At 29.5% G+C, this 25,771-nt stretch overlaps 3 protein-coding genes across 5 annotated transcripts; 2 read left to right on the forward strand and 1 right to left on the reverse strand.

The window, feature by feature from the left end:
* The first annotated feature begins 364 nt into the window (after positions 1 to 364).
* On the forward strand, positions 365 to 4,906 carry LOC105628116 (syntaxin-72). Of its 2 annotated transcripts, XM_012209462.3 has the most exons (9): positions 365 to 719; positions 1,001 to 1,126; positions 3,009 to 3,174; positions 3,264 to 3,349; positions 3,476 to 3,544; positions 3,640 to 3,684; positions 3,789 to 3,851; positions 4,001 to 4,077; positions 4,646 to 4,906. In XM_012209462.3, the coding sequence occupies exons 1-9, from the start codon at positions 564 to 566 to the stop codon at positions 4,656 to 4,658; spliced, it is 801 nt and encodes a 266-aa protein (XP_012064852.1). In that variant the 5' UTR covers positions 365 to 563; the 3' UTR covers positions 4,659 to 4,906. The 2 variants fall into 2 exon arrangements, with proteins under 2 accessions (XP_012064852.1, XP_089582798.1); XM_089726672.1 differs by lacking the exon at positions 4,646 to 4,906 and having other exon boundaries at positions 4,001 to 4,081.
* An 87-nt stretch (positions 4,907 to 4,993) lies between these two features.
* Positions 4,994 to 7,251, reverse strand: LOC105628331 (NAC transcription factor 29). 2 transcript variants are annotated; one of them, XM_037639223.2, is made up of 3 exons: positions 7,212 to 7,251; positions 6,533 to 6,822; positions 4,994 to 5,837 (listed from the first exon to the last, which is right to left on the reverse strand). In XM_037639223.2, exons 1-3 carry the CDS (start codon positions 7,249 to 7,251, stop codon positions 5,247 to 5,249), a joined length of 921 nt encoding a protein of 306 aa, XP_037495151.1. In that variant the 3' UTR covers positions 4,994 to 5,246. The 2 variants fall into 2 exon arrangements, with proteins under 2 accessions (XP_037495151.1, XP_089582794.1); XM_089726668.1 differs by having other exon boundaries at positions 7,080 to 7,251.
* A 6,779-nt stretch (positions 7,252 to 14,030) lies between these two features.
* Positions 14,031 to 17,013, forward strand: LOC105628115 (zinc finger protein JACKDAW). Its single transcript, XM_012209460.4, is given in 4 exon segments — positions 14,031 to 14,619; positions 14,713 to 15,112; positions 15,375 to 16,270; positions 16,273 to 17,013. Coding segments are annotated over 4 exon segments (1,455 nt in total). The 5' UTR covers positions 14,031 to 14,483; the 3' UTR covers positions 16,296 to 17,013.
* Positions 17,014 to 25,771: the final 8,758 nt, after the last annotated feature.

Raw genomic sequence — 25,771 nt, forward strand, 5'->3', positions numbered from 1 at the left:
AGTTGATAGCATATTAAAGAAACTCCATATCACGTAAAAGTCACTATTAAGAAATGGACACCATATAAACAGTCTAAATAAAGGCTTCCTCCTATGTGTATTTTTCTTTTTCATTTTCTTTCGGATCAATCAAACAGACTTTTTGACTTTTTCTTTAAAAAGAACAATGTTTGCTGTGGTATGATTAGGATGCAATGTCGTGTGTTCTTTTTAATGATAAACGACAGCTAAGGCTGCTGTCGTAGAATGATCGCGTAAAAAATAAAATCCACAACAGTGACGTGGCAAATTGCGGGCCCTGATATCATGTGCCCGCCAAAAACAGCGGTGTCGTTTGAGTATTTCTTCTCTCCTCTCGTCTTCAATTTCTCCCAAAACCGCTTTCTACGCTCAACGCCTCGTTTGCCCACGCCAACAGCGGCCAAAAGAAGGATACAGAGACTTCAGAGGCCAGAAAGAAAAAACCATGCCAAAACTAGAGAGAGAATCCAGATCCTCTCTTTCTCTCATTTTCTCTCTATTCCATTTCTTTCCATCATCAATCAAAAGGAGGAGGAATCAAGATGAGCGTGATAGATATTTTGTTCAGAGTCGATGAAATTTGCAAGAAATACGACAAGTACGACATCGATAAGCAGCGAGAGCTCAATGCCTATGGCGATGACGCCTTTGCTAGCCTCTACGCCTCGGTTGAGGCCGACATTGAAGCTGCTCTCAATGTTTGATTCCATTCCCTCATTTTTATTAATTGTTTGTGCTTTGCGAAGAAATTATGGAAAATAAAATCAGAAGCTCGTACTCTTCAGTTGACAGTTATTTCTTTTAAAAAAATTATTCATCAAAGGAGCTGATATTTTGATCTTAGGAGGCGAGAAATGGAAAAAACAAGATAATAATAACATAAAGAAAATTAAAACAAGGAATGTTAGTTCTTCGCATTTTCAAGCCGATTAAAGAAGAGAAATAAGGTTCTATATTTGGATTTTATTATTTTCTGCAGAAATCTGAGCTGGCTGCAATAGAGCAGAACAGGGCTTCTGCGGCTGCAATGAATGCAGAGGTTCGTAGGACTAAGGCTAAATTGATGGAAGAACTCCCAAAGCTGAAAAAATTGGCTCACAAGAAGGTGAATTCACTTTTCTCCTTTTTTTTCTTTTCCATGTCTGTAATTTTTTAGTATGCAATTGACATAATGCAGTTTGGATCAAGAATTTCAATAGAATAAGGAATGATTAACTACGAGCGCTACGTCATTACATTACATTGCATTTACTTACATATGCTAAATATATACCTCAGCGTTTTGAAATGTGTGTCCAAAAATAAATTTAGGTTTGGGATGAGAAAGTTAAATAAATATGGATATTCATGTATTATTTAGGGTATTGGGAATGTGACAGCAGATTTATCGCCATATGGTTGTTGTCATATACTTGTATTGCATAATAATACAGCAATAAGGTGTTTAGATTATTAGATGTATGATATACTTCTGGAAACAGACTTATATTTTTACCTTGGCCAGCTTGCACACTCAAGATTTTGATAAAATAAAGTGGACTTTCCAACCTCTATTGTGTTTTTACAATTGCTAATTGATAACGATGACTATGGACTTAGATTGGGGAAGTAAGTTGGACTAAACATCAGATCTGAAGAAATATGTTAACATTAAGGACTCTTGAAGGGACTAGTAATACAAGACTTTCCTCCAACAGTTGTTGAAAAAGATAAATGAAACCATTCGAAATAAATGAAAACAGAAAGGACGCAAGAACTTTGGTCTCATAAATCCTTGCAAACTAAATTAACTGGATATTGTTATCCACCTAGTCTGTGTTTCATTAACATGAAATAACAGGCAGCAAATCCTAAGCAGTGGACATTGTGAGCAGAAGCTTTCAAGAAAGAATTTCAACTCAAAGAAGCAAAATTATGTTTATAAAAAACATGAGAGTGAAAGAGCGGTAGAAATTAGACATAAATTCTTCTTGGAAAATTGAAGATCTCTTTTGAAACTTTATAATAAAAACATTTCATAAGAGAATACTTGTCAGCTTTGAGGGTTCTTTACTACAATGACCGAGCTTGCTTTACCCTCTCCAGCTTGATAAATTACTGCAAGGGTGTAGCTATGTTCTTTTGATTCATATGTTTTACCAAGACTTAATTCTTAAATCCTGAGGTTAGTACATGTTACTTGGAAATACTCTGTGTTGCCACCTTTTACATTTTGTAAGTGAGGTTGTCTGCTGCTTATATTTAATAATAAAATAATGTCCTGCTAAAGAGCTGCATTTAACTTTTTATAAGCCATTTTGTGGGGCTCGCATACATGCAAACATGCTTACCACAATGCTATTCTAAAACCTTTATCTTGTGCTGTTAATTATGACACTAGTATTAAGACTCCTCACACTATGATGGAGGCAGCATGGCATTGATTGTCTTTTTGTATCCATTCCTTTTTTATGATGCTCAAGCATGAGTTCATTGCTACCATGTAATAGAAACTAAAACGATGAATGTGCTGAAAGCTCAATCTTGGGCTTCAGCTGATGTGGTGACGGGACTGAGAGGTTGGGTATAAGTTTTAAGGCCATATCTGGCTAGATGATGATGGTTAAGAAACAGAGAGAGAGAAAAAAAAATGTTTACTTCAGATTTTGAAATTAATTTAATGGTTTGTTATTTATCTATAGAGAACAAATTTGTGACATGGATTGTAGATATAATCAGAATGCATAATCAGAACTTTCAGATGCAAGACTACGGGCATTGAGCATAACTTTTAATTTTCTGTTTGATGTGCATGTAGTCCATGAAAGTTTTCACTCTCTCTCTTTATTATGTATATATGTATATTATGCAAAATTTCCACACTCTCTCCTCGTAACATTTTGTTTTCTTCTTCACATTTATTATCTTGCCTGAATCCTGTTTCCTTTAGGTGTCCTTTGCAATGTCATGATTGAACTTGGTTTAATTAGAATGTTGTGTAATCACAGGTCAAAGGACTTTCAAAAGAAGACCAAGCCATCCGGCCTGACCTGGTCCTTGCACTGCCAGAGAGGATTCAAGCCATACCAGATGGGATTGCAGCAGCGGCAAGCAAACAAACTGGAGGATGGGGAGGATCAGCACCTAATAAAAATATTAAGTTCGATTCGTCGGGTAATAATATTGCTAGCGCCCCTTATTGTGTATTTCTTTTGGATGTGAGCTTAACATAAGTTGTTGGTTACCCTACTGGCAACAAGCAGATGATTACCTTAATGATGGATTTTTCCAACAAACTGAAGAATCAAGTCAATTTAGACAGGAGTATGAAATGCGGAAGTTAAAACAGGCATGTAAGATTCCCGATTAATTTGGTTACTATGATATTTAATCTATAGTTGAAACATTTTAGGCTGATTTATTGATTAGGATTCCACACTTTATCATCTGTTATTTTGCCTTCTCATTTGCACAGGACCAAGGCCTTGATGTTATATCAGAAGGATTGGACACACTAAAAGATTTGGCTCATGATATGAATGAGGTTTGTTACATGTAGAATTCAGTTTTTTTGATGGTTTTACTGAAGAAGGGAAAGGAATAAGATACTCAATTTGTCCTTTGTTTTAATATGCTCAGGAATTGGATAGGCAAGTACCTTTAATTGATGAAATTGATGCAAAGGTGAGCATTATTCTTCATGATACTCTTGTATTTTCAGTTAGATAATGAAGCCAAAATAATATACAAAGGGCCTGTTAAATGGTTATGTTTTGCTACTCTTGTAGGTGGATAAAGCAACTTCAGATCTTAAAAATACAAATGTTAGACTTAAGCAAACAATTGTCCAGGTAATTGCTATGAATATGAATATTCCTATTATAGATTTCCTATTATGCAGACTTGGAAGTGCCACCACCTTTCTTTTATTTGAACACACTGGACATGGTTCTAATAAAATAAAAATTTCTTCTCCTTCATTGTTTTCCTCTACTTTCAGTTGAGGTCCAGTAGAAACTTCTGCATTGACATTGTTCTGCTTTGTGTAATACTTGGAATTGGTTCCTATTTATACAAGTAAGTACCTTATCTATTTTGATTTTTTCATAATTGGACAATATTTTTAGAGGCATTTATCTTGAGTATTTTCTTGCAATTTCAATTTCCTGACTTGATTATGGAATGGGTTGTTTGTTGTTTTCTTAATGTGTTTTGGTTAAGCTTTTGATGGAAAGATAAATGTTGGTTATGTTATGTTCTGCATAAATGCAGCCTGGAATTCATTTGTAAAACAAGGCTACAAAAACCAAGTATCAAAGAGATGTAACTAGTGCAAACTGTCATTCTGCAATAGCCATGTTTTTTCTTTCTACTTTTGTTCTTTTTAAAATATAAAGACTAAGATTTCTAAGTTTAGTTATATAATGCACTTACATGACGAAGGTTGTTTGATTTATCCATACATGTAACAAATATCCATCTTATCGTTATGATGAATTTAAAGAGATGGTGCGCTTTTAGTTTTCGTTAGGATCTGCTGTTGAAAACCAGACTATTGCTTAATTGCATACTGAATTCTTTGTTTTTTGACTGCTTTTTTCTGTCTGGGAACTTGTCTAATAAATTCCGACACTGTTTCTTTCAGTATATTGCAGTGAATGGATTTCAAGGCCTTGATCTGCTGCATGCTTGATGATAACGTCGTCTGGTATAGCAATTTCATCATTCGAGGGCTCTTGTGTACTCTCTTGTTATCACAAATATATTTTCATTTATTACTGTCCTCAGGAAATTATTTCGCATTTGGTGTTCTGTATTAATAGTTTGAAATAATTGTTGAAGCTTTAAGCATATGGATCCAGTTCAAGTTTGCTTCTATAATACATTACACCTAATTTGTCTGTCACTGGCTTTATTGTATTCTTGACAGCGTATCATACAAAAATGCACAAACGTTTGTTGTTGTCATCACTATGAAGTTTGCTTCTTAATACATCACACCTATTCTGCCTGCCATTGGCTTTTATTATCTTCTTGACTGCATATCATATAGAAATGCATGAACGTTTATTGTTATCATCATTGCAAGTTATGGAACTAGATATTTAATTATGAGAAGATTACATCGCTGCTTCTTTGGTTGATCTACTGCCCATTCCCCTGGAAACTTATCCTCCTTTGCAGCATATATACATGTTTTGCCGTACAATCAGACTTTTTGCAAGAAGTCTCCTGCAAAATGTTCATTATTGAATGTGTTTACCGATGAAGGCGAACTCATTAAGCTCAAGAAAGCCACTGATTGGATCAAACATGTTAGGGTTGTAGAAGCTGTACTGAGACTGGTTATGGCTGTAGTAGTTCAAATTATTGCTGGATAGCATGTCTCTATGTAGAAGATCGTCAACTTTATCGCCACTGTCTAGGTTTTTATCCACTGAAATGAGATTGTCACACCTAACTTCCTCATTAGGTTTCCTTTTAAGTGGGCTAAGATTACTGAACGAAGAAACTGTCACTGGCGAATTCAACTTATCACTATTATCTTCATAAGTTGAAGTGAAACCGTTATCCTTGTTGCTCCCTTGGTTGCTAACACCTGAAATGGTTTCAATAGGAGGTAAAGTTTGCCCGGCAAGTATGGAAGCTAGTAGTTGACAGTCCTTGTTCAAACAGTCGGTGATCATGTCTGAGTTGTAATTTGCATTTATGCAACATGATTCCTCCATCTTTGGAAAGTACCAAACCAGGTCCTTGCTGTAACTGTCTTGAACTTCATATGTGATCTTGGACATGCTGCCTTTGTGTCGAACTCGACATAGTACCCAGTCATCTAACTGTAAAAACAGGATAATCTTTTTTACCAAATAGGTTCGAGTAAAATATGCAGAGGTATGAAGCAGAGATGCAGAAAGGGGAAGAATGAAACTTTAAGGTATAATTCTTATACCACTAGATTGCAGATTTATCTTGCCACCTTAATATAGTTGTTTCTTTAGGTTTCATTTGTTTGAACTAGGTTGACTACCCAACATCCTGGTAAAACTTTCATATCCCACTAATTCTCAACCATTCTTGAATATCATTAGTAAAGACTTCTGCAAAATGTTCTGTTCTTGTGTAGAAATAAATTCGTTCAAGGCCTCAATTAAGTATTGATTGTAACTAAAAGGATTGGTTATGAAGATAAAAGAAAATCATTCGTATTCATATACTCGAGAATCATATCGAAACAAGAAAAATATTGGATTTATCTATTTGCCTATGATTTCTTTACTGTATCTGTCCTGTTTGGTTATTTGTTTATACTGGACTTTTCTCTAAGTAAGGTTAGTTGTTTTGGTAGCCGTCAGTTGTTTGAGTAGCATTTAGCTGTTTGAATAGCTTTTACGCTAAAAGCAACTAAACATTATATGGATTAACCTTTTATAAAATGTTAGTTCAGAAGTAATATTATTAAAGGTTTTGACAACTTTAAAAGATATTTAAAAACTATTAACTTTTATCAGAAAATAAGTGACATCCGACTTACCCTCATGGATCCTTTCGATTTGGAGGGGTTTGTCGTTGCTGCGTCGAGTAGTCTATACTCATTCATGATCCAATCTGTCTTGATTCCTTTAGGAGCCCTTCCTGAGTAAAAAACTAGAGCTTTTTTGACACCAATGTTCTTTGATCCTGAAGAAGTGACTATAGGCCTATCAGTGCCAGTGGCCTTCCAATAACCTGATCCAGCTGCTCTATTGGGCCTCGCTCCGTTTGGATATTTCCTCTCTCTTGGACTGAAAAAATACCATTCATCTTCCCCATACAAAGCCTTCTCTGCATTTTTAACAAAACAAAATATCACAAGTTTAATCATTCTTATAGATTTATAAATTGAAAATAAATAAAAAAAGATTTTTCAATATACTGTAAATTCCAGAAAATAATTTCCGATATTACAACTAAACTATGGAAATTCTTTTTTTTTTATTTGATAGAACAATGAGTTATTTTTGCCAAGGAATATATGTAAGGGTACTCAAAAAAAAAAAAAAAAAAAAATGAATCTTGAAAAATAGAAGAAGAAGACAGACTAGGTAGCTCCCATGGATTGCACTTATAGAGATCGATTTCGGCAATGATTGAAGCCGGAAGCGGACGGGAAGATACTTTGTTAATTAAGTAATGAATAATTAGCTCTTCGTCGGATGGATGAAACCTAAAACCTGGAGGAAATTTGAAATTAGAACTGTGCTCTCTTTCCATTGATAATAAATTAAGAATTACTAGCTTTAATTTGTTCTGTGTCTCCTCTTCGGATGGAGATTCAGCGAATCAATAAGTTGCGTTATTATCAACAGGCAAAGAAAGTCTAAGCTAATAGACTTTCATGCAGCGGCTGTAAATTATAAGAGAACAGCTGCGAGGGATTATATGGTCCAATTTCATGCAGTTAAGGACAGCAATTAAGATAATAGACAGGAACGAGCCAAATAAATTTACGTATTAATATTATGTTTAACGAAACATACTAGAAAGCTACATTTTTGGACATTACTTGGTCGGTCGAATTCCTATTCATTTGCTACCTTCCATAACACAAAATGGACACTTTGAAGGTAGTATTAATTACCTTTCATGTCCTTAAGTTAGAGGTATTCCCAAATGCCAAAACAGTGTACGTGTAGATGATATACATATTTCATATGTTTTCCCTTGCCATTTACCAACTATTGGTTCTCAAATTTGTCAGTAACCCTATCAGTTTCTGACGAAGGAGATTATTATATGTAGATGGCTCTAAAATTGTTGAATCAGCACTAAGTAAATTTTGATTACGACATTAACCGTTGGTCAACACCACAGTTATATATAAGCAGAAAAATTAGCTATGGTTAATATTTGTATCATAATCCTGAAATTTGGTAGAAGATTACGTAAAAAGATCCTGTCATTGGCAGTTTTTGCAGAGCATGAATTTAGTTTGTATCGCAGCCCAAGGTCTACGGGATATTTAGCACATGAGTGTTCATAATATATACCATATGATAATAAAAATTTACTCCTTGTCAATTTCCCATAATGAGAATAATGCAATGCAAATAATTTAAAATAATGGGGAATAAGACGCCTTTCAACTTCCCTTGATGACGATTTCTGTGCTTTACTCTGTAACCATTTCTCTACAATTATTTATTTTTTGGATATTGTTCTATAATATATATGTACACACACACGTTGCAACTGGCAATTAAGACAGCTAGAGGCCCCTGTATCATGCATGCAAAACACTCCACTACGGATGAAAGCGGGGGTGTATTCATCAACTTTGAGCTATCATTCCCGTATCCATTTTAGAATTTTATTCCTCATACTCACTCGTTTATATATATGCATTTTCAAAATTATTGTTACAATCAATTGATGCAAACTTGACGAGTGCAGTGAACTGATACTGAACTTGATGGATAGAATCTTTGATCTAATGATATATACCACAAACATGATCAAATAATAAAAGAATAAAAGCATATAAAATATACATTTGGTTTAATTTTATAGTATCAGTTCACTACAAGAAGAGTACAGATTTATTTCTTCAAAAAAGAAAATTACTAGAGGAATGACTGAATGAGAAGGTAACTGCGTTAGTGAAGATTTTTCATTAGAAAAAAAAGATGATACCAAAGTTTCAAAGTCTATTAGGGATGGAGACAGAAGATATTTGTATTTTGGTCTTAAGTCATAGGCCCTAAAACTAGCTACATACATATAGATATATTAGAGTTAAAAACATAGTTTAAATCGATGTTTTTGGAACGTAGAAATTAGAATCCTAAGTATGGTTTTGTTTTTCTCATTTGGATCAACGTTAAATGGGTTTTGTTGTTGTGTATGTGAGAGTGACATGGCTGAAAACTAAACCATCTTTTTGGAAATAAAATATAAAATTTCAATGCCAAGAACTATACAGTGTTATCTCTAAAAACAATTGCAATTTAAAAATACAAATGGACAATTATATTTTTAAATCATATATTAAACATCTAATAAGTTTGGAATATTTTTTTTTCTTATTTTTATGTATTAGAAGAAATATATAATTTTTTTAATGAAAATGCTGTTTTTATAAATTGCTTAAACCATAAATAAAAATATTATCTAAGAAAGATGGAGCAGACAAGTTAGTTTATTTATATAATAAAAAAATAACTATATTTAATAATAATTTTTATGTTTAAAAAATAAAATAAAAAAGAACAAAAGCTTAAAGATTTTTTTTTTTTTCTAAAAATGTATCCTAAAGTTAAACTAGCCAAATCCAAGCCAAAGGAGAGAATTTTATATGTACAATATCACATATACAACCAATTAATAATTTAATAGAAAACAAATGGGTGCAAAGTCTAGGCCCATTACTTTAGAGTAGCCGGCCCATGTGGGGGAGTTAGTCCCTACTATGAAAAGAAATGGGCTCTTTTTGTCCAACATGATGGAATGAAAACAAAATTAGAAAAAAAAAAAAAAAAAAGAAAGAAAAAGTGTAGGACAGCCAACTGGTTTCCTTTGTTTCAAAATTTTTTTTTTTTTTTTGGGGTTTTACTACATTTTTTTACAAAAAAGGACAAAACTAAATTGTAAATAACCAAATTCATAGGGAATAGATGAGCTGCTCTATACTCTGACTTCAAAAAAAAAAAAAAAAAAAAAAAAAAGCTAATTCCAATGACTTAAGGAATTGCAAGTTTCTCAATGTCTTGGCAAAAAAAATGTGCTTCGATATGCTTTTTATGAAAATATAGATATTCAAATTTAAAATTCATTCCTAAAGCAATTATATCATTCAAATTATATTACAAAAATTTATTATTTTTTTCTTCAAGACAGAAGTTGGGGCATCTAATTATATTCTATTTTATGTTATTAATTAATTATGGATCTGCATGCATTTCATAGAACGATACATTAAAAAGAATATGGACCAATGGAATGAGGACTGAAGATTTGGAAAGCGAAAAAAAAAATTAATTAAGAGATTGAAATTAAGAAAGTATATTATTTTAAGAGATAAAATTGAAATTTTTTTATTATTTTATAAATAAATTCTAAAAAAAAAAGTTGGGAGTGGGGCCACTGTCTCTCTATATATATACCAAACTAGAAAAAAAAAAAAAATTCGCATATAGGAGCCAAATTTCAACATTGGACTAAGACCAAGTCTTTAATTAATTAAATAAGAATAGGATAAAAATAAACTTGATTTTTTTTTTTTTTTTGAAAGGGTAAACTTGATTGTTTAATTCTAAGTAATTAATAGTTCGAGTTGTCCCACAGAAAACCAGGAATCACGCCTTATTGATATTTGAATGATTTTATTAATCAATAAAGTAATGGAAAAAAAAAATATTATTATTTAAAAATAGATTTTCTGAAATAAATGGAAGCCCAATAGATTTTCTACACTGAAGTATATACAATGTAGGGTGGGTGTATTTTGTTTTTGTCTGGTGGCTATATATATATATATATATATATATATTGCGTACTTGTGACGTAAGAAGAACGACAGTTATTCTTTTTTCGTGTGAAATATTTATTTAAATGCTACGTACCAAACAGACATGTGATTGATAGTACCAATTTTCATTTTTGAATAAAAAAAATTGTATAAATAAATAAAAAGCATATATTCGCTTCTGTAGAGAAATGAATTATTTTGGAATTCCACAAACCCAAGAGAATTACTATTTACCTAATGTGAACTCTTGGAATTTGTGTTTCTTAATTTGATTAAGAAAATTCAACGTATCATAAAATAAAACTTTATTTCGATTTGATTAATTATTTAATATTTTTCTTTCTAGTTGGTACGTAGACTTTTTTTTTTTTTTTGTTTTTTTTTTTGTTTAGAAAGGTTTTAATTACCTTCAAGTGTACGATGGAATTTACAAGTTTATAAAAGTTCGGGAGATTGATTAAGAAATGTTGATGGATGGATATATATGTCTTTTTCAAGTAATTATACATGAAGGTCTAGGTGTTGAATATTGGGGTTATGAATAATGATAGATTTAGCATTTTTTTTGACAAACATGACAAACATGCCCCCACTTCTTTATTTGATTTAACATTTTAATATCATCAAATTCCTATTTATTCACTTATCTTAACAGTAACTTAAAAATTCATTTTCCAATTTCTTAATTTTCTTCCCCTAATAGAAATGCAAATGTAGATAAATTTTTTTACTCTTGATAGAGAGAACGAGAGTATACGACTTCTTATCTTTTTCGTGAGATTAATAACTGAGTTGGTTATCTTTTAAATATTCGTTATTGTTTCTGGTCTGATTCTATATGATGTCAGTGAATCTTCTTTTAAATATTATATTTAGTTTCTTTTGAGATTTGCTTTTCTATTGTCATAATAATAATAAATAATTATATAAAGGTGTTGGAATATATATTATAATTTAATTGCATTATTGAAAGGAGGAGAAGGACTCATCAAATTCTGATAGCTACTTTGCTCAGTCACCACACTGTCCAAATTTGAATTTTCAAACTTGCATATATTTTATATGTGCATTATTCATATTATGATTTAAATAGTAATTTTGAAGCTGAACCATAAATTAAAAAGTATTATCATTTTAAAGAAAAATGCCCCAATTTTTTTAGCAAGAATACATAAAACATCTGAGGGTATATGGAGTAAATATGCAAAAGTTATCCCATAATCACAATTATGAATTATTCAAATGGAGAGCGGTATTTAGGTGAAATATTCTTATAAGTACGAATTAATTACATTTAAATCTTGTTTTTCTTATCAGTGCAAATTAATTACATTTAAATCTTGTTTTTATAAGTAAAATTTATTTGAAAATTGTATTTTAGTAAAAATGTAAAATCCTCAATTGGTAAATTAAATTATAATTTTGAAATTAAGGAAACAATAAATAAGAAAAATGAAATTAAGTAAAAAAAAAATTTATTTTTTTGAAGAAAAAAAGAAAAGAAAAAGATTCTGCAGTGTAAATGGAGAGTAGTGGATGAGCGAGTCGCCAGCAGGCAGGAAGAGAGGGGCGGGAACGAATTCCAAGAGAAAGGAGAAAGAGGTGGACAAAAGAAGCAGTCTTCTCTTGTCTATATGTTAGGTGTGGGTCCCTCTCTGTGAGCCACTCATCGCTCACGGACGGCGAACACTAGAATCTCCACAACAATTATAGCATAATCATTTTAACCTCTTTCCTCTTCTTGCTGGCTGTAAAGGCAATTCCCTTTTCTTTCTCTCTCTCTCTCCAACACATGACATGCTCTTTCCCTATCCCCTTTTCAAATCCACTTTCATTCCATCTTTGCCTTTTTCTTTTCCTATATTATATATATTTCTTTTAATTTAACATTATTATACACATATTTTCTAAACTCTCAAACTATTAAGACAGATTAAAATATTATATTGTAACTTTAATCTAGAATTGAAATTAAACATTGAATCTAACTTTTTCAACCACTTTCCAATCAGATTCCACCAACAAAATACCCCTAGCCTTTTTTTTTTTCTTTTTTTAAAAAGAAGTTTTTAGTATTGTAGTGTGGATAAAGACAAGTAATAATTATAAATGTGTTTAACAAGAATACTATTAAAATATATTTGAAAATATTATGTTCAAAAAATAAATTGAGATCTTCATTGATTGTCTTTAATATCATAATTTTTTATTTTTTTTACGATATTAAACCAGAATCACTAGTTTCTATTTCAAAAAATAGAGAACAAGAATCAAATTGTAAATACTTGTTTTTGATATTGATTTTATCGTCGAATATTAACTTAAGTTTTGAGTTTTGTTCGATTTGTTGATTTTAATTTGAAATTAAACTATAGCATGCCTATCATATATAAATATTTAATTACATGTATTAATAATTATCACTCTTTCCCTCTCAACTTTAATTTTAAAGGAGAGATTAATAAGATACTTTGAATGAAATATTTATTTTTTAAAGGTATCATTTTAAGAAACTGAAATATGGTATGAAAATCAAAGAAATAAATTTGAAGGACTTTAATGAAAAAATAATTTTTTAATTAAAAAAAACACTATTTATGATATTTCAAATTATTAATATAGATTATTATTTTAAAAGAGAAAATTACTATTATTATTATTATTAGGGTAATTACAATATTTAATTCTTTTTAAAAAGGGCTAAATAGTTTTTCCAATTTATTTAAAAAAAAAATGCTATTTTTGCTATTAAATATTCTATAACATTTGACTACTTGGTTTATTAAATTTAATATAACATTATTATTTAATCTTTCATGTTTACTATTGAATTACTATTTAGTCCTTTATTTAGTAGAAAAATGACAATTTTGGATAAAAAAAATAGTTGAATACATAAATTCACTCCTACCCCTGAACTTTGCAACTTTGACTTCGTGTCACTCTAAACTTTGCAGATGATCTATTGTGCATTTGAACTTGTAAATTTTAGTAATATTACACATTTTTGACACTAATATCAATAACTTTTAGGTTTTTGGCTTTTATATGCAAAATATCGACTAGACATGTAGTTAGCATGACTTTTTGAAACAATCATTTTCATAGATTTTAACTTTTAATGAGTATTTAATTGATCTAATTTTGCAAGTTAAAGTATTCAATAAAATAAATTTGAAAATTGAAGCGTTTAATATGTGTAATTTTATAAGTTGAAGTATTTGATAGGTCAAAATAAAAATTGAGGGTGTCACAAGGTTAAAGTAACAAAGTTCAAGGGTGAATTTATGTATTCAATCATAAAAAAATTAAATAATTTTATGAGGCTAAACTTCATGTATTAATCAATGATTTTGTCAAATACTAGGTACATGATTTCGAGTTCAACAAAAATCAGGGACTAAATAGTTAATTACCCTTATTATTATTATTATTATGTTGTTTAACTAGTTTTATAAATACGTACGTGGTGGTCCAGTGGAGTCCATGGCTGACTGACTTGAAGAGGAGCCGTGTAAGATAAGGAGAGAGAGAGAGAGAAAAGAAAGAGAGAGAAAAATATTCTATCTTCTACAGTTAGCAGTGTCTTTTTGTTTTGTGCATTTGTCTTTGCTTCAAGCAAAGCAAAAACAAGAGTTTAAACTAAGGTAAGGGGTGCAATTTATCGAATTGGAGACAAGTCTAAATTGGAATTCTTTCTTTTAAAAGGGGATCAATTCAGGGGAAAACAAATTTTTAGAGAGATCTTTTTACCTGATATATATCTGTACTGATCAATATATATATATATATATATACACACACACAGATAAACCTTTTTTTTATTTTTTTTTATTTTCTTGGTTTTGTATTTTGTTCTGTACTGCTCTATACCTCTCTCTCTTTCTCTGTACTCCTTTAGTTTTGTTCTTCTTCTTCTCTTTTAGCTAGTTTTAGGACACAAACCCACTTATACTCTCCATTTCTTTGCTAAATTCAAATGATGTCTGATGATGGGTTTGCTATTCCTTCCTCTACCGTTGGAGGGTTTCTTCAAGAATCAACTACTTCAAACCCTAACCCTAACCCTACTTCGAATCCAGTCAAGAGGAAGAGAAATTTACCAGGAACACCAGGCAAGCTTATTAATTTCTTTGTATTTCTTGAAATCTTAATTCTTTCAAGTTATTTTCTCTAATTATGGGGTTTTATTTATTTGTTTTGACCAGATCCAGATGCAGAAGTTATTGCCTTATCCCCAAAATCTCTAATGGCAACAAACAGATTCATTTGTGAAATCTGCAACAAAGGTTTTCAAAGAGACCAAAATCTTCAGCTTCATAGGAGAGGCCATAATCTTCCATGGAAACTGAAGCAAAGATCAAACAAAGAGGTTATTAGAAAGAAGGTATATATTTGCCCTGAAAAGAGCTGTGTACACCACGATCCTTCAAGAGCCCTAGGAGACTTAACGGGAATAAAGAAACACTTTAGCAGAAAACATGGAGAAAAGAAATGGAAATGCGAGAAATGTTCAAAGAAATATGCAGTTCAATCAGATTGGAAAGCTCATAGCAAGATCTGTGGCACTAGAGAGTACAGATGTGACTGTGGCACTCTCTTCTCCAGGTATGTTTTCAAAATTTTCTTGATTTTTCTTTGTTCGGTGTGCGTAAAAGAGTCTTTAACTTGATATAATTATTTCTTTTTTTTCTTTTTTCAAGAATTCAGTACTAACAAAGGTAGACTTTAATTGGTGATTTTATATATATATATATATGCACATTGGAATTCATAAGTTCAGACCAAAAGGAGCTAGCACATTTAATTTAATTATATTTATAAGTATTAAAAAAATTTTTTTGAAATGTGCTTTTCTTTTTTCTATCAGGAAGGATAGCTTTATTACGCACAGAGCTTTTTGTGATGCTTTAGCAGAAGAAAGTGCAAGATTCACTTCAGTTTCAGCAGCAATGAATGCAAACTTCAGAAGCAATATAGTCAATGAGGCTACTAATAGTAACAATCAGTTTTCGTCGTTATATAGACCAGAATTTCGATCAGAGATAGTTGGTGTTGATATGGGAGTTGACGGGCATAAACCAAGACTAGGAACATGGTTAGAAAACGCTAATATTCCCCAATTCAACCCAATTGGAGTCCCGAGTAATTCTAATGCTTTCTTGGCGCCAAATTCAACTTGCTTGCCAGAATTGGTTCAAACACAAGCGCAGTGGCTCAATAAATATCAAGAAGCATCATTTGCAGGTTGCAGTAATGCTCTTTCTGTATCGACATTGGCACGAGGACTAAAAGAGGAACAAGGGATAAACAAAGGAGACTTTTCTGAATCAACAGCTACTTTCTATTCAAGTGCTCAACAGAGAAGCTCATCAGTGTCGACAATAGCTCATATGTCAGCTACTGCATTATTGCAAAAAGCAGCTCAAATGGGATCAACAGTAAGCAATCCAACGTTTACTAGTCCAAGCAATGAGTTTTCTCTCTCAAACATGTCCAACTTCAGTAATAGCGAAACTCTCAAGTACGTAAGTGGCAAACAACAAGATAGTAATCAAGTTGACAACTTGAACGTATTGGCGAATTCTCCATTTATAAAAGATGGGTCGTTGTTAATGATACAAGCAAATGGAACAAAAAGCCATAGGAGCTCATCGAGTGAAGTATTAGAGGGAAGTTTAACTAGAGACTTTCTTGGTGTAGGAGGTGAAACGACAACAAGACCATTTTTGCAACAAGAGCTAGCTAAGTTTGGCTCAATAACTTCAACTATGGATTTGAGCCAATATAATTCTGGGCATCATCACAGAGTTTAATGAATTTGATCCAGAAAAAGAAGGTAATGATAACATTTTGTTTGTGTTTTACCTGAATTATCATGCAAGATAGCCGGCTAGCTAGCTAGATATATAGTTAGCTAGTTAATTTAGTTTTTGTTATTGTTATTGTTATAGTAATATACACTGAGAATATTAAGCAGTAGAATAATATTAGGTGAAAGAAAAACATAAATGGAAGGTTGGAGACTGCAACTATGGAAGAAACTGTGTGAACCCGTTCGAGTTAAAGACTCGTGACTAGTGAGTGAGTGGTCAGGGACGTGGGGACCACTTCGTGTTGGAACAGACTTAAGAGAAAGAGACAGATATGGCAATCAATCAAAGAGGGGGAGGAAGGGTGTTGGGACCCTCCATGCATGTAATTTTTGCAGCTTGGCTTTTTTTTTTTTTTTTTTTTTTTTTTTAAATTTCTCCCTCCTTTCTTCTTCTTCTTCTTCTTTTTTTTTTTTTCTTTCTTTCTTTCTTTTTTTTTTTTAAAATTACAGGTAGGTAGACTTTGATAAACAATTGGTCACAGCCAAGCTAAGGCTTACTGTTATGGCTGTGACAATTTTCAAATCAGGGACTACATAAAAAGTTTCATGCATCTGTTCACATTAAACGATCACTCAACTTTCTGGATTTTGTCTATATATTACAAAGAATATATATGAGGGTTCATTTTTAGCATTATTGCTTCTTTATGATTGATCAAAGCTGATTTTTTTTTTTTCCGATGAAAAGAAGAGTAGTAACTGTAACATGAATTTTACTCTAATAGGATTAGATATTAATGGAGCCAGAATCAAAATAAAATAAAATTTTAATTTTTTTTTGTTTTAGTATTTACATAGGAAAAAAAATTTGCAATTAGACATCTAAACTATTAAAAAAAAAGTTGCAAGCACATGTATTTAGCCAAATTATTATTCTAGAAAATTAAAAATAAACTATTTTATTCAATAAATGGTATCAAAATAAACATCTATTACCAAAGAGTGCATGTTCTAATAAATGGTTTTAAACTTTTCTCCTTTAAATCATATCGAACTTTATATTCTAATGAATTGAATAAATATTCGTTCGGAACTCTTAACCCCTTAATTAGTGGATAGATTAGGTTCGATTAGATTTCATTCTAAGTCCGTGATTGATTATATTTGTGGTTAATATGAAAAGAAATAAATAAATAAACATTCATTTAATTCATCTCTCTTTTTTCATTTTTTTTAATTTTTTTGTCATCTTATATTTTTCCTCTCTAATAAAAAGTCTCAAAAAATTTCTTCTATTTTTTCTTTCAATTTAATATTAAAAAAAGAGAATAATAAATAAAATGCAAGGTAATACTTGAGTAAAATAAATGATTTTGATTTTGTAGTGAGAAATTTCGGTTAAATGAACTTAAAATTAATTAAGTATACCAAAATTATTAATCCACATATTTAATTGCAAATATTTTCTAATCATACACTAAAATAGAAAAATTAAAAAAAATCAGACACTAAATTTATAATTATCTCTAAAAATTAATAATGTTATTCATATGATTATTCTCATTTTAAAATAGTGAAACTCTTCAAATTTTTTTTTAATAATTTATAACTCCAATAACGAGTTCATTATGCCTTTATAGAGGTTGTCCAATGAAATCATTTTACACACATAAGAGTGAAACTAGGGGATGCTGCCCTAGCTCCAATCTTTTTAATTTTTAATTAACAAATAACGTAATTTTCCATGACCCTTCATCTGTGGTTCATGATCTTCTTAGCTATATAGATATTTAAGGTGTGACTTTGCCAATGATAGTTAGAGATTGCTAGTTATATGGGTTCTCTCCTCCTTTATATCCAAAAAGATAATAACCACAACAATAATAAATAATAATAATAATAATAATGTGATTTTTTATTTGACCTCTTAATTTTATTTTCTCGTATCTTATGAAATATGTAGAAGTAAAAAGTTTCAAATTTGAATCCTCTCTACTGCATAAATTATCACCAATTTGGTGAATGGTATTCAAAAGGACGAACTATCTTTTTGTGTAGCTCATAATTTTATTTCAATTCATAGAACCTCCCATGTATTAAAAAAAAATATTTATTCCGTTTGAAAAGTTAATATTTTAAATTTATTGAAATATTTAAATTCAATATCATATGTATTGTTTATAACTTTGTAATTGAAATTTAAATTATCTCAAACAATCATCAATCCAATTAAAATTTTAAAGATGGATATTTATGTCAAACTGCTTGTCGGAATCGAATTGAACTCTATTATTGGTTTTTTTTTTTTTATCAGTAAATTATAAAAGGATTGTAGTGTCTAGTAAAATTGTGCAAGTAATTATGACGACTTAATTTTGTCTTTATGGAATGTCTTACGTACCCCCAACGAAATTAGAAATAAAGAACATTTTCGTTCACGCAACAAATTGATATTATTGTAATTGCACAATTCATATTGATATTGTCTCAATAATTTAAAATCAATGATTATGTCTGAATTATAATTAATAAGTAATATCAATTATAGCTAGTGATGGGCGAATAATGCTGAAAATAGAATGTATAGCTTTTGGAATATTAGTACAAGCTTATGCCTTTTCCATGCACAAAAAAACTTGGCTTCTTCAATGAGTGCCATATAAAATTTAGTACTACTAATTCAAAACCCTAAATTGCTTCTACTTATTATAGCAGTTCGAAAATAAATAAATATAATAACAAAAAAAAAAAAAAAACATTTCATGTTTTATAGATATCGCAGGAGCACAATAGAATAAACTTACTAGTATATAGTTGATGTTTGCAAGGTCTAGAATTTAAAGCTTTAAATCCAACTGTTAAGAGGGTTTTACTTTAATAGCACCCTCGACGCAAATATGAAAATGTATACGCAAATGTGTTTAAAAAAATAAAATTGACATATTAATTTATTGATTGATTTTAGTAATAAAATTTATTTGGTTGTACGAAAAAACAATGTTTTCATATTGATAAGTACTAATTAGAAAGGAAGAAAATTACATTACTTATGGTTGATCATTATTATAATATAAAGTAGAAGATAATAATTTTGGGACAATATCGTAAATTACATATGGTTGCAGTCATCTTTATTTAAAATTTATTATAGGAAGATTCGCTATGGAGAAGAGGACATGTATAAAGAAACATATACTATTAAAATATGTGATATGTGCAAATATTTTCAGTGGCAATTTTGGTAACTTGACTCCTCATTTTGTAGTCGATGCCTTTCATGAGAGATAATGGTTCCTATTATAATTTGATCTGCCTATTCCCCTTTTTATTTTATTTTGTTTTTATGCTAAGCCTATATATATATATTTTAAATTCTTTTAATAAAATTCGACTTTTGCTTATGTGGGATAAGTAACGGGTGAATAAATTAAAACTTTAAGTCTTTTGTAAGGTTTATCTGGAAAGTCTCAATTAAATTGAAATTCAATTTGTATCAAATACAACAAATCAATATAATATAATCTTAGATAATTTTGTAATTTAAAATTTTCACCACTTAAATTTTTCATTATATATTTCAAATTCAAATATTAATTTTTCAGCACTTAATTTCTGTTTAATCAAATTAGCATATTACATATTTGAAATACTGATTAGCATATTACTATAAATTTTTTATATAAAAAATAATAATCATTAGCTTCATTCAAGGGATTTGATCGTATTGAAAGAACACTGAACTTATATCATTGGGCGTTTCACTTGGTGGCAATTTACATGATGTTTTCTTTTTTTTTTTTTTTTCTAAACCATGATTAGAATTATTTGGTTGCCCAGAATGAAGTGGTGAGTTCTTCCTTCTTCTTTCGTTGATTTAGGATGGCAATAAGAAAGCATTTTCATTTGGGATGGTTTCGTTAAAATAAATGGTCTCGTGTGCCAGAATAATATTATATGAAATATCTCAGGGGCCAACCCTATCTTTTTAATAACATTTGATAATAACTTATGTGATAGATAAGACTCGAACCTAATATCTTTCACTCCTACATCTTTTAGGAAAAGAAGGAAGACCAACCGAACAACACATAATTAGCAACTGACTCAGTTATTGACTCAATAAGATTAAGAAGTTTTGAACTTTTTAAATCCAAATTTCCAGCTGTTTAAGCGATTGGATAACCTTTCCTTTCTTGATTTGTGTTGGTGAATTGAAAAGAGATTCAGTTTCGAAAAGTTATTTTGTTTAGATAATTGGGATAAACCTTTGGGTAATGTCCTCAAATTCATTGTCCATGGCTCCGTCAAGGGAAAGCTGAGAGACGCTGGTATAAGAGGTGTTTAAAGAGTTAATTATGTGATCTGTGTGTTTTATAATTCTATTGAAATTATAGACTCTCATGAGGCAAAGTTGTTGGCAATCTTAAAGCTATAGAGCTTTTTTCTTTATCAGATTTCAAACTCTTTCCTTTGGTGGTTGAATCTAGTCATGACCGGTTCAAAAATTTTAAAATGTTGAAATTGGACCGGCTCTTGAACTGCCGGTTCCAGTACAGTTCCGACGAATCAACGGTTCCAATCACGATTTTCAGCAATATATATATATATATATATATATATTTAAAAAATTGGTTCTAATGTTACATCTTTCTTTTGAAATATTAATATGAGTTTAAAAAATATTGATAAATCTTATTTTAAATAAATTTTAGAATAAAATCAATTGATTTTATAAAATAATCAAATAAACAATTTAAATCAATTGTAAGAAAATTTTGAAAAATGCTTCAAAAGAATGTAATTTTAAATTTAGTAAACAATTTAAAAGGAAAAAAAAAAGAGTTAAGAACAATATAACTTTAGACTAAATGTTTCTTTCTTTTTTTACCATTTTTCTTTTTAGATTTTTAACTTTTAAAGTGAAGTGTATTTTTTTAAAAAAAAATCTTAAGTAAAGTATTATCATGTAGTAAAATATTATTGAGACTTTTAAAGATGTACAAAATAAGCTAAGTGATTATCATTTTGAAAATAAAAATAAAAAATTTTTTGGTTCAAATCGGGCCGGAACCGACTGGACCGGTTCAGGTTCAGATTTTAACATTCACATGAACCTTAACCGGCCCATAAACCGCTGGTTCCGGTTCAAAACTTTAAACCGACGGTTACAATCTGATTCCATTTCATCTGCAGTACGGTTCATTTTCAGTTCGGTTTCAGTTCAAAATAAACCGATGGCTATGCCTAGTTGAATCATATTGAAAAATTGCTTTATCTTGGATACTAAACAAAGAAAAAATGTCCTTTGAAGTCATGAGAATGCTTCAATATGCTAGATCTTCTCGTTTCTTACTTGGTTCAAGTTATTTTCAGTCTCATAGAAAGAGAAAAACTCATTTGCAGATTGCTTGCAAATGAGTAGCATGTTAGTATGTTCTGCTTGGTTACTATTTTCAGTCTCATAAAAAGGAGTAGATATATTAAATCCTAGCTTGTTTATAGATTCTCTTTGGTGTTTTAATTGTGTTAGTATGTCCTGCTTTTATTTTTGACTGCCCCCGAAAAAGATTAACATATTTTCTTGTGGAGTTTTAACTCATGTATCACGAGATTTTGTTAGGTCTTGTCATATAATATTTTCAAGTTCGGACTTGAGTGTATTAGGTAAGTTTGATGACTTGGGTAAATTGCTTGTCTTTGTTAAATTTTTGTTAATTTTTAATAATAGAATTAATTAATTAATTTTGCTGATAAAAAAAGCTTGAGAAAATGTTTTTTAGAAAATGACATTTTCTTGCCTTCAAATTGAATTTTCAGTTTCTATAACTATTTATTGTTTTCAGAAACTTCAAATAATTTGAATGAAATTACAAGATAACCGATGAAAGCATCATCCTACTTTAAAATGTCTTATTCCAAGCGAATGACAGCTTTTGCATTTTCTTTTCCACTTCATATTTCTCATAAAGCAACCGACCAATCTGTTTAAACAATAATATTTCTGGTCAATTCATACTTTTGTTACGAGGATTTACGTATGTGAACAATTTTTTTTTGGAAATTTAATTATATATTCTTTTCTTGAAAATGTTTTATATAAGAAAATAAAGTAGTTTAGCTAATAATGGATCATCTAACTCATTTCCGTATTTTTGTTTTTGAAAAACATTGCGTTAAAAATCGTAAAAGGATAACAATAGTCTGGGATAGCCTTCCAAACTTTAAAATGAGCATGGTGAAAGAAACTCCGAGCAAGGGAATGAGCTCCTCCATTAGCTTATTTCCTATACCATCTAACAGCAATATTAGCTCTAGATAATAATTGGCAGTGTAGACACAACTTGGAGAGAGCAGATTTTTAGAGACCCATATTGAACAAAAACGGAGAGCCAACGCTTCAAATATCGCCAAATCATTTCATATTAGGAATTGACTTATTTAAATTCGATTCATAAATTCATGTTTGGACTAAATCAATAAATTTTCATTGAAATTGTAGTATTTTTGACCATTCGTTGAAAAAAAAGAGTAAAGTGAGAATAATTTTTTAAAATATTTTTTTTTTTTATTAATTTAGTCCATAAATAGACTCATAAATTGAGTCTAAACAAGTCCCACGAGCGATTAAAAAAATATATTCATTATTTCTTTTCTTTTCTAATCCTCTACTTAAAACCAAATAATCGTTTGGTTTTATGCATTAATCACTCAAAATCCAAGATTATTCAATGGCCTAATTATCAAACCATTATAAAAAAATATTTGTTACATCATCTTTATTTATATATGCTATCTTTTTTTATGACATGCATTTCACATTGTATTACTTATTTTTTAATATTAAATATTGACAATAATTTTTCTTATAATATTAAAACATGATTCCATATTAGTTTGTATGCATAAAATATCCAATTAGTGATCATAGTCAAAGCATTAGTTTATATGCAATTTTTTTTCTTTTTCTTTTTTTATAACCGGAAGGTGTAATTTCTCTCGGGCCGTAGAGCGTAAAAGTTTTTGGCTCTTCCAATAAAGTGCGCTTTACAAGTATCAAATTTGTATTTTTTTTTCCCCTTTTGAGGGTTAAGATCACTTACCAAGTCAACCAACACTTTGTTGGTAGTTTATATACAATTTAGTTCCATTTTTAAATAGAATCATAATATCAATATAACTTTTTTCAAATTAACTTATAGATATATATACATGATTAGGTTTATTTTTAAATATTTATTAATATTAAAATATTAGTAGTAGTAATAGTTTTTAAACATTAATAGAATATTTATTATTGTACAAATCATAAATTATTGATTTTAATTATTCAAATATTATTTTCTTATGTTTAAATCAAAATCTTTTAATTAGTCATATTTAAAGATGTTGTAGGATATTAAAAATTTTACTAACCATAATTTAGGAAATTCCATTGTTTTCCCCTTCTTCTATGTATGTGAGTATGTGTGTTATTTTATATATGTTATTATATATAGGTAAATTAATTTTTAAAATATTTAATTTTTAATTAAAATTGTAAAATTAATAAAACTCTTCAAGTACATATACATATAGGCAGTATAATTATTTTATTAATTTTTATAATTCAAACTTAATATTTTCAGGTGTTTAAATCTGACCCGAGCCAATAGGCTCGCCCTAAATAACTTAACTTCACTTGAAAATATTAGGTAAAAAATCTGGAATCAAATATATATATATATCCCTAAATATTAATTAACATTAAAATTAGTATTAATTTTTAACCATCTTTAATATATTTATTAATCATAGTTATTATATTTAAATATAGCATATTAATTAAATTAATTGGTTAATTATATTATTTTGATTATTTTAGATAAATAATATTAATTAAATTAATTAAAATAACTGAGCATTTCAATTTAATTTATTTAGATAAATCAATTTTCAACTATTGTAATTAACTAATATTATTTACATTTTAAATTATAATATTTTAATTGACCATTAACTAAGGATATTGTAGAATATAATAAGTTTCACTTAAAAACATTTTAGAAAATCCCATCATTCTTCTCTCATTTTCCTCCCCACACATATAAATGATTACTGCTACATTAAATTGTGAGATAGAATCTCGAATCTTAAATATTCAATTAATAAGTAAATAATTTAATTTCAGAAATTAAAATTAATCAAATTGAAATATTATATGTAAACGGTCGCGAGCCTAGACATTAACTTCGAAATTAAGGGGTTAAAAAAATTTTCAAAGTTAAAGAAAAAAAAAAAAAAATTCTTTTCAAAAAAAAAAAAGTTAAAGAAAAAAATAAAAAAATATACAGAAATATATAGGCAATTTCTTTCAAAAAAAAAATTATAGAGCAATTTTTAAAAATTATTTTGTCGTAGGAAGCCTCCCCTCCATCTCTACCTCCGCCACTGCATAAAGAAACACTCAAGGATGGCAGCGTTTGCACAGCCGCGGAGGGAAGACGGGGACTGGCCCCAAACTATTTTTTAAAAAGGGAAAATAATTAATTAACCAAATTAACTAAGTCAGTCAGCAATATGGCAATATTAATTAATAGTCTCCGAGATTTATTTCCGTCAAACTATTTAGTTTTTCTGTCCATTTTCTCCAAATTTTTCCGTTAAAGCCTTTTCAAAAGACTAAAATACCCAAAAACTTAAAAAGGGTAAATAATTAATTCGTCCCTGAGATTCGACCAAACTAATTAAGTCATTCATGCAGTTTAACAATATTAATTAATGATCCCTGAAGTTTACTTCCATCAAACCATTTAATCATTCTATTTATTTTCTCCTGACATTTCTATTAAAACCTTAAAAAAAATTCTAAAATATCATTACACTTAAAGAAGAAAAAAAACTAAACTAACCTAGGTTATTTGCTTTATAATGGAATGACAGTTAAGTCTTATCAAATTTACAACAGAAATTCTGCAAAAACTGCAAAAATGGTGAATTTTTTTATATTTTCTAAAATATTCTTACTATTCCTATGGTTCTACTTTCATTTCATTAGTTGTAGTTTGTAATGGAATATATAAAATAATTTGTTCTCCTGAATATTGATACCTAAAATTAAATGCTTATTATTTTTATTGAAATTAATTCGATGTATATATTTCTTTTCACATTTTTATTGGTGATTCAAGACAGTAAAGTGATACATTATGTTGATGAAATTTTTTTTTGGTGAATATCAAATAATCAATGTATACCCTTACACTACGTTTTCCCTCCACGACAAATGGAAATTTTAACCTAAGTTAGTTTAGTCTTATTCTTCTTAAATGTCTAAGTATTTTAGTCTGTTTTTGAAGGTCTTAATGGAAAATTTTAGAAAAAATGGACGAAATGACCAAATGGTTTGACATTCGTAAATCTTGAGAATCATTAATTAATATTATTAAACTGCAGTGATGACTTAATTAATTTGG

This window comes from Jatropha curcas, chromosome 1 (assembly GCF_041381405.1).
Source record: "Jatropha curcas cultivar XTBG-Jc1 chromosome 1, XTBG_Jcur_1.0, whole genome shotgun sequence".
Taxonomy (NCBI): Eukaryota; Viridiplantae; Streptophyta; class Magnoliopsida; order Malpighiales; family Euphorbiaceae; genus Jatropha; species Jatropha curcas.